The sequence below is a fragment of the Tribolium castaneum genome, chromosome 5 (genome assembly GCF_031307605.1).
Source record: "Tribolium castaneum strain GA2 chromosome 5, icTriCast1.1, whole genome shotgun sequence".
Classification (NCBI taxonomy): Eukaryota; Metazoa; Arthropoda; class Insecta; order Coleoptera; family Tenebrionidae; genus Tribolium; species Tribolium castaneum.
The window spans coordinates 499,951-510,040 of record NC_087398.1 but is presented as its reverse complement, the minus strand read 5'-3'; the positions used below and the strand labels follow the sequence as shown (position 1 = coordinate 510,040).

At 37.9% G+C, this 10,090-nt stretch overlaps 1 protein-coding gene across 1 annotated transcript; it reads right to left on the bottom strand.

Annotated features, from left to right (window-relative positions):
- Positions 1-1,562, bottom strand: LOC103313206 (hypothetical protein). The gene is made up of 3 exons (XM_008195922.3): positions 1,375-1,562; positions 733-846; positions 1-685 (listed from the first exon to the last, which is right to left on the bottom strand). The coding sequence occupies exons 2-3, from the start codon at positions 834-836 to the stop codon at positions 37-39; spliced, it is 753 nt and encodes a 250-aa protein (XP_008194144.1). The 5' UTR covers positions 837-846; positions 1,375-1,562; the 3' UTR covers positions 1-36.
- Between the last annotated feature and the right edge of the window lie 8,528 nt (positions 1,563-10,090).

Genomic DNA, 10,090 nt, shown 5'->3' with positions numbered 1-10,090 from the left:
TACGATTTGTTATAACTTTATTGAGGGAAAAATGGACTACAAGCGGCGGCGGCGGCGCTGTCTTAGCGCCAGTTGTTTACACCTCACGATAAAATCCTCGTCGCACATTTCAGGGAGTTTCTCCAAATTCCGCTTCAATTCCTTCCGTTTATCATCGATCAAATCGGCTTTATTATTATTATTATTCTCCTCCACTGTCTTCTCTTCATTACAAACACTCGACGTCACATCGACTCGTATCACTTGTTCCGTCTGGGGACTTGGAGGCTTGGAAAATTTTATTATTTTAGTCTTAGTCTTCTTTTTGCGTTTTTTACGCCGTTTCTTTGCCTTATCTTCTTTTTCTTCGTGAGCGCTCCTTTGACTCTCTTGAAGCAGTTTTTCAATATCTGAGTGTACTTCATATTGAAGATTATTTAGCGAATCATCGGGCGATTTCGGCCGATCATCTGAATCGTTCAAAAGGAGAGACAAATCAGTGTCAAGCGTTTCGTAACAAAAGTCACGATCATCCTCAGTTGGACTTTTCGAAATCTTGGCAGACTTCAACCGGGGACGTTTCTTTGACCACTTGTCAAGAGACGCCCCGGTGTTGAACGACTGTATATTGTCAGGCAAATTCAAATTGTTTATGGCCAAAGTCGCCGATTTTGCACCTTTCCGTGGAAAAAATGGAAACGAGTAGCTGAAAGTCAAACTGGACCAAAGTTTTTGGAAACTTGGAAAAATTACCTGTGACTTTCATCACCGGTGAATACCGGAGTGTTGTTTTCTTTCCATTTTTTGACTCTTGTTTGTTCTTCTCGACTTGACAATTTAATTGCGGTGCACTTCATCGAAGAAAACCTGAAACGATTTTCAAGCAGTGTTAGTTGCAGCCTTGGAGTGTAACAAAATTAGTCTAGACGAAGGAGGTATTAAAAATTTTATTGTTTTATAAAAATGATTTACGATTCGGATGTCCTTTCGCTGCAACGTGTTTTTCGCAAAATAGCGACACAAAGACCGAATTTTGTTATTGTTCGTTTCCTCTATATTGTCATAGACCCACCCACATGCACTGAGAATAAAAGAAATGTCACCGCATTGTTAATGCTTTTCAGGTGAATGACGTTGACGATTCGATGCACTTTCCTAGTCATATTTGCCACGATTTCAAAGAAAGGCCAGAAATAAATTGCGTGTGATTTTTTCTACTAGCAAGCAATAGGTGCGTTTGTAGCTCGCAGAGACTTACATGTCATGTGCAATAACTACCGCATTACCTCCCGTTTCTGTGTCACTGGCGCCTCTGTCAATACTTTTATTGGCTTCTATTTTTTATTTTTATTTGTTAGTATAGGGTTTCAGATTCCAAAAGCGCCTACTTATTACCGAACACGCAACCAGACTAACACTGAAAGCTGCCAGTGCGCCCGTTGATATGTCGTTGCGTGCACACCTCGCCCAAGAAAAATAAAGCAGCCGTCACTCGAACACCAATTACTCGAAAATTCGCAAATTTCGCTCGAGAAAAAGTTTAGTAATTTCCGTTGCGTCGCTTTTTGCGCAATGTCGCGAAATTTTCTCGTTAATTAATGATCCACAGGTATATACTTTGACAAATTACATCGAATTAAAAGTAAATTTCCGGGTGAGCAGCAGCCTAACACTGCGTGGTACCTGCCAAAGTCAACTGAAAACGGTACAATTAGTGCTTTAGACATCTAATTTACTAGTTAGTTTTGAATTATGTCTCGACTTTATGCGCGCGAAAACGCAAACGATCTCGAGAACGGAAAAACGAGTTTGTTATCAATTTGTAAGGTGGTAGCGCGTGGTGGTTACTTATAGTCGCTGTTCTAATCACTCCATTATGAGGCTTGGGAAAAAACAACTGCAGAGTATCGGATTCTAGATAAGCGCTATGGAACAACCCCCACTTTAACTTCGATTGGGTGCTGAATGGGTTGCCCATTTCGGGGCGATTTACTTAAAAGGGAAGTTCAAATTGGACCGAAATCCGCAACGACTTTACAAAAATTTCATAATTTCTAAGCCAAGTTTTGCACTATTCGAATTCAAACATTTTCGTGGCTTTCAAATAACTAATAACTATTAGCTGTTTCAAAACTATAAAATCTTATTTAAAAAAAATATTCGGTAAAATGCGACGCTAGCATTTTTATAAATTTGAAACAGCTAACAACCTTTAACACGCCTGAAGGCTAGTCAACCAAAATTACAGTAATGTGCCAATTTTTATTAAATTTATACCGTGTCGGAAACGTTTCTAACACGCAATTTTTAAAGAGTTTTTTTAACACATTCTCTGCCAAAGCAAATTTTGGAACAATGTTCCTCACGCCAATGATCATTTTACTTTTGTATAACTATTTTTCGAAGGTGGATATGAGTATAATTTAGGGCATTTTGAATCTTTCAGAGCAAAAAAAGTCGAGCGGTCACCGGTGTCCTCTGTGGCGTAGCACTATTTTTTTAATATAGCAGGGCATGGCAGCCACTCACAGAGGTCAGCTTTTCTTTGCCAAAGACGCCAAAACGGAGACACATTAGCGGACACATCTAATACAGCGGACACTTTTTTGTGTATGTAATATTGTGTCCGCTTGGCGCAGTATCAATAATGTCTTAAAACAAATTAACACGCCAAAGCGGACACTCCAAGCGGTCACTTGATTTTGCAAACATGTGAGTTAATTTTCTAGGTTGAGATAAATTTAGATTCAACAGTTATTTAGTTTCTTTTGTAGTTTAAAAAAAAAACAATCGAACGTATGTTGCATTAGCTTTGTCAGCTTTATTATTGCAGTATGAGTTGCTGGTGACAATTTCATTACTTTATTTACATTTTTTCTTTCTTTTACCCTCTTCAATCATGTTCCCAAGTTTGCCAAGTCCCCCTCTTGTAGAAATGATTGAGCATTTTGTCGCGATCGCCTTGTGACAGCACGCCGCGTCAATTCATCGACGTAGAGGTGGCTACATTTGGTGGATGCGCCGCGCCGGTCCCTCTTAATGCATCCGTCCATCACAAACAATTTAAATCAAGTAGAAGAAGATAAATATTTGTAAAGGAGAGAGTGTAGTAGAGACTTCAAAAGACATGTGACCCACGCAGAGCTTATCAAGCGACGGACGGACGGTCCGGCAGCAGCGCTGCGAATTCAATTTCAATACGCGCTCTCAATCATGCATGGAGTTTGGGGGCGGAGGGGCGGCAGGTGGCCGAAGGACGAGGGAGAGAGAGTGAACATCAAAGTCCTGCAGGCTCTCGCGTCCAAGACATAGTGCCGTCCCCGCCGCCCCTGCCGCCCCCGCCGGATTGACGCGCCTGCCACGCATATACTCAGCTCACGCATAATTTAGACGCGCGGTTGCGAGAATGGACATCGCCCGAGCTCAATCAATACCTCAGATCCAGGACTACATTACTGCCTCCGGCCTTTGCTGCTTTGCTTTGCTTTGTGGAACAACTCTCTAGCTTGAGACTACGACAGATAGATGGATGTGCTAGATTCACAACGCGGACAATAACAACACACTGGATTTGAATCGCGTTGCAAAAAACACACGCAAACATTTTAAAGATGCATTCAAACATTTTACATACACTGGCTGAAAAGTAAACGCTTTTTGAGTGTGGTTTCTTAATCACAAATTTACCAAACAAAGTACCAAACTCTAGTGCAAATAAAATTAAAAGCTGAAAATACATCTAAAAATTTAGAGCGCTTAAGAAAATTTGGCACTTTGAACCTGACATTCCACAGGGAGGACAAAAAAATAAGAAAAAACAACAGAGACATTAACTGAAAGTGGTGAAAAACAAATATGTTTAAAAAAATAGAGAGTACTATTTAAAATTTTATATTAAAATTGACTAGGAACTGGTGAACGTAATTTAAAATGTGGGTAATGTTACTTTTGAACTTTCCTTTCGTCCTCCCAATCGTCTTGACTTTGTTATAAGTAGGTGAATCTGTTAAATTTTGTTGTATGTTAAAATCTAATAAATCGTAGTAAAATCAGCATTTTTCTACAAGTATATCATTTTCACAATTTTTGTACAACTTCAAATTAATTAATTAATTAACTCTAACAAATTTTTATAAAAAAATTAGTACATCATCAAGTAATAAAAAAAATCCAAGAATTTTTTTTTCGAAATTCTGATTATTTTTAAGTTAATGGCACCGCATTACTACGACAATTTTTTTGCTTAAAAATTTTACTCTAAAAATGACTTCTAATGCAATTACATTGCTTTTAAACCAATTATTTTATTTAAATTAAATTATTAACGCGTTTCGTGCTAAGATTATTTTAACTTGGCCGAATTTCTTTCGTCAAATTTTTTGTGAACACTTCTTAAAATGACCAAAGTTTCTTATTTCGAAAAATTAAAAAATTCAAAAATTTTAGATAATATAAAAGCTATAAAAATTAAAAAATTTGAAAATTATCAAAATTAGCATAACAAGATAACGGATTAGAAAAATACTAGGAATCCGAACTAATTTACATGCATAGAAGAAAAAATAAAGTATTTAATCACAAAGTGAGTAATAGTAACGATATACATTTAAGAGATTAATGGTTTTAACCATTTTAAAAAGTCATTGAAACTGGCCAGTTTTATAAAAGCGCTGTACAAAAATCATGAAAAATAAAGAGACGTTTTAGTTACTGTTAATTTTATTGACCACAAAAAATAAAGTAGATGTATGATTACTTTTGCATTGTTTTGATGCAAATTCCTTTTTATCAGTAAAAGTTATAACATAATTGAACTATAAAGATGTAATACAGCGTATACTCCTACATTGTGGCAATACTTAGGTAGTGTAAGACCCCTTGCTTTTAATCATTGTAAGTCATCTCCGAAATTGCCTTCGTCCAACGATCAGAGAATCGATTGGAGTTAGTACTTCCAGTAAGAATATTGCTTGAATCATTTGGATGGAACCAGACGTAACAATTGGAATCAAGGTCCAATTGGTTTTCTCCCCATGGCAGTGAAAAGTCCGCCGTCATCACTTTTCTCATCTCCATCTTGTGAAACAAACCGTTTTTTTCAGTAATTTTTCGCGCGCCAAATGATCGAAAGTATGACCAAACCACAATAGCGAGGGGCGTAGTGTCCGCTTTAAATTTTGATTCAGCGTTAATTCAGCACATTTTCGGGCGTTTCTGCTGTCATTTTGCTTTGTTACTTTAGGATGGCTCGAAGTTGCCAGTGGCGGTTTATCCAGAGGGTGAATCCTGTCGGAGTGTTAAACGCACTCCCTCATAATGGCGTGTTAATTTTTTAGCACCTGGTCCGAAGTTGAGTTGACGTTGGACGCGTCGGGGCCGTCAATCAAGGCAAATTCGCGGCAATGAATTTTTCATTTCCGCCTTTAAATAATTTCGAGTCGGAATTATCCGCGTGATTTGGTATCGATTCAGCCGGGGGCTCATATGAATGCATAAGTGGCCGAGTGTCCGTCCGCGGCTTGTCCGCGGGGCCGCTAAGACTACGGGGAGGGGGCCGAGATCGATAGAGCGCCCCCGCCTCCTCCCGCACTTTACACTTCCCGCAGGACTTTCACTCTCCGGACTCTGGACTTTCTCCTCCTCCTCCAGCCAGGCACAGCGGCGTGTCAGGATGCATATTCAGGTAGCAGGAAAGCAGACGCCTGCACATGCACACGGACGGGACGCCACAAAGACGTTGACCTCCGCTTTTTTCGGTGCCCAACTAACACCCAAACACGATTACGGACGGAAATCGCTTATTTCAAACAGATAAACACACCGCAAGAGCGGATTGGAACGGACACTCTTCAAATTTTAACTTGGCCTCATTACGACGCCAGCGAAACAAACAAAGGGAAAATGAAAAGGTCACAATGATACAAACAAAAATTCTCAAAGTTATTTCTGACTTTATGTATACGTACTACGCTTTCTGATGCTCGTTCTTTATCTACTCCGAATACAAATTCATTAAAATTAAGGTAGCTATTGCATTAAGTCAACAAAAAATAATCGTTTCAGTGAATTCTGAAGATTTAAAATTTTGAATTTTTTTGCTTAAAATTATTATATACGATAGCTAATTCATAGGCTGTTGGAAATGATAATAAGGAGTCATCTGAAAATTTGTATTTGTATCTCTTTATTCTTTATTTTAAACGGAAAGCGATATTTTTAATGCGTTTTTGAATTACTAGAGTTATTTTATGGTAATTTTCATAAATTTCTCATATACGTAAATTTAGCCGTTTACAAAATAATTAGGGTTTTTAATTTTTTTTTGGATTTGCGTCTTCCAGTTGAAAAAGCGATAACTCTGCCATTTTTAAAATTTGGAAATAATTGTTCGCGCAATTAAAAGAGGAAGTCCAAATCTTTATTCTGATGTTATCAAATTTCTAAAAAAAAATTACAAACTTCAAATTTTTAAAGTTAAGCTAGGAGAAATTTAGGCACCCATAACTCAACTTTTTTAAATGAAATGCAACAATTTTTATTTCACTAAATAGTAGAGATTAAAATTCTGCATCGATTTGTATTAACATTTCCTATCCTTTTGATTACAAGTTACAATAACTTTTTGTTGGCATGAGAAATTCATTAGCCATAGGCTTTTTTTCATGAATTGCTAAAGAAACAAGAAAAAAAGTGAGAAATTTTTACTTAAAATTTCGTATGGAAATACTTATTTTTTATTAATTTTGCGTTTTACACTAGTTTTCTTTACAAACTACTTTACTAGAAAACTTATTTGACAAAGCTTATTTTAACTTTAAAAATGATGGATGTTCCTGGTTACTCAATAAAAAATTATAACTCGAAAACTGAAAAATCGTAGAGCTAAACAGTTTGTTCCAAAAAATTCTACAGTTCATTTAAGACGGTCTAAGATTTACAAAATTAAAAAAAAATGCTTTAAATTAGTCACCAGGCTTAGATTTACACGATTTTAAAAGACTTTTTTTTAAAACTATTTAACTTGAAGCTTTTTAACTTAAATACCATTGTGTTCAGCGCGTAACATTACGTCTAGAATGCAATATTTGGAACATTTTTATTAAGTTGATTAATAAGGTTTTTGGCTGAGGTGAAATCCAAGATAATTTCAGCATTTCAGAAAGTAGATTTTTCATTTTTGAGCTGTATTTAAGAAAAGATCAGATGTAATTCATTGTACTAGATATTTAAGAGAACATCATGTTTACAGAGTAAAATCAAAATGCAGAAGCTGTTAAATATTTTTCAATTTAAAATAAACTTGTACGTAAGGAAAGCAAAGAAACAGAATAATAAAAAAGGTAGCTTTCAATTTTTGTGGTACTTTGAAATTTTAAACCCAAAATCTCACCCAAAATATTGCCATCTTCTGAAAAATAATTTACGATTCGGAATTACATTTCATGCTTTTTAAAATACAGTTTGAATTACTACTCACATTTTCCGAAATAAATTAGACCCTTTATGAAATACAGTTGAAAAAGGTGCAGAGTAAGGACTTTAAGGAAAAGGGCGAGGAAATTGTTCTGGAAGTATTAAAAATTTTGCGAGAATAAATAAACGAATTTGGAACCCCTCATTTAGTGATAAACCCGAGTCATGCACTTAGCACGAAATCGTATATCTGTATCGACTCGCGTTCACATCCCAGCTCCTCGTTTCCTCTCCGAATATGCAAAAGAAGCAACGAGCCACCCCTGGCTGAAATGACCAGCGGCCGTGGGCTTCTAAACTTCACAGTGCGAGAGCTGAGGGGCGAAGAGAGCGGACGAAGGGGCTGTAAACTTTCCCTTCTCAAAGATCAATACCTCTACTCTAGTCCGGCGTCCAGCGGGTAGCTTATACTTGGACTTGATACTCATCCTGCCCAACGCTTTTCACTGCCTCTCAAAATCTTTTCAAATGACAAAATTATGATGCATTTTTCTCTGAGTGACGCGATTCGCAACAACTGATTAGCATGAGAGTGGTTAAGACACACACACCGGAGGAATAATTGGCGAGTCCCTTAGCAACGTGTCCTGAAGGATTTCCGTTTAGCGTTTAGAGTCCTGCAGGACCGCTGCCAGGATTGCGGTAACAGGCGTGCATGAAAATCGAGGAGAGTGGGAATCCTTGTCGTTGCCGTGCATGTATAATAGATGCGGAGGAGTGGGTGGACCAAGGGGTGGAACGGAATTAATGCTAATGCTGAAATTATGTTATTAATTTGGCAGACGCATTATCGAAGGCTTGGCCGAAAGAAGCGCACAGATGCAGACAAACTTTGCAAATAGATTATATTCGTAGGGTTCAAATGCCTCACAAGTTTGGAAAAGTTTAAGGATATCAGTGGGAAAGGTCAGGTTCGAGTTGCTGGAAAACATCAAAAGTTTTGAAATGAGATATGTCAGAATTCTAGGTTACTTTCGGGGATTTCCGGATCGTGTCTGCTACGTCAACGATCAGCAAATTCATATTCACACGCATAATTACACACAAGTTAAAAAATACCGCAGGGTTAGTTAAATTGGTGCACTAATTTTTCCCTAAAAGACTAACTCACATCAATTATTGTATTATTTTTTGCAATTTTTTGCAACAATTCTTGTATAAAACTTTAGGAATTTAAATCTTGCGAAACCGATAAAAAGTGGCTACAGTTTTAATTTCTGCTATCGATCGGTGCAGCATCGAAGGGTTGTCTTCTGGTGAGAAGGGTCCGGTCGTAAAGAGCATCTTATTCCGCATTACAAGTAACTGTAAGTTGGTAGATAACCTCAGTGTTATTTTTTATCGACGTGTTATACGAGTGTGACAGGCAAAAGAGAAACACTTGTTATAAAACTGGTGGAAAAAAGCGGGTACGCACTTTCGTCAATATTTATAGACGATCGTGAATATTTTATAAGATGAAGGACCAGCTTTTGGCGTTCTCTCGCCTATGCGTGTCAATTTTATGGCTTTAATTATTCAAAATTTGGCTATTTCCGAATTTATACATTCCAATGATTGACATCCAGTCTCGAATATTAATGGAGTGCGCGCACCCCGTCTTAAAGGCTAGACGATTTTTATCTCATTCTTTTCCCGAATGAATATCTGGGTCAAAGTTACGCGAACTCGTTACAAGGATAATAGAGGGTTGGATCTGGGGTTATGGCGGGTTATTGGCAATGAGATGCCTTCGGATTAATACGTTCTCGCCATCCTGCCGCACTTCACCTGCTTTGCATTATTTAGCGATTTATTATTCGACGAATTTTCGCCCGCAAAAATCGCTTTCTAACGCCGAATAAATTGATCCCGGCGCCTCCACCATTTTTGCAAATAAACAAAACTGTAATGTACTACTACATCGCGCTGCGAATGTGTGGTCCCTTTGATATTAGGCGTCCCTAGCCTAGGCAGGTCAACCCACTAATAATGCGTCGCCCGTTATCTTGATGTGCAGGGCCGTCCAAAGGAGAGAAGTGTAATAGTTTAATTGGATCCGGCGAATGGGGCCGCATAGGCCCGTCTGTCATGCCACCAGCTCTTCTCGATAGCGGACTGAGTGGCTTGCCTTAAACGGTGGTGCCCTCGGGGATTATACGTTATATCGCCCTAGACCGCCGCACCACGTCCTACACCTTACATTTTCACTTTGCAGTATATCGTCTTAATAGGTTAACGGGATCACATCCCGAATATGGGATGGAACACTATCAACTAGCATTCTTAACACACGCACAACGCTTCCTCAACCATAATTGCCCCCATATTGCATGAGTTATACAACTCTTTATACACGTATGCAACCAACAATACTTGTTTAAACTTAAATGGTGGATGCGCCGGGCTACACCAACTCAAATTGGTAAATTGTTGTATGGTTATTACAGAATGAATAAATATTAACAGTAGATTCAAAATTTCATAACGGGAAGCTTCATAAATGTGCTAATCCCCCACTGCCTTTATAAACCCCTCGGACGAAATACAGAGTGATCCAGCTCAGCCCCCCTCTCCAAAGTTATTAATTAAGTAGATTATACAGTGTCTCAAAAAATATTTTTTTGTGTTCATTAAAATGCCTTTCTTATTTGTTCTC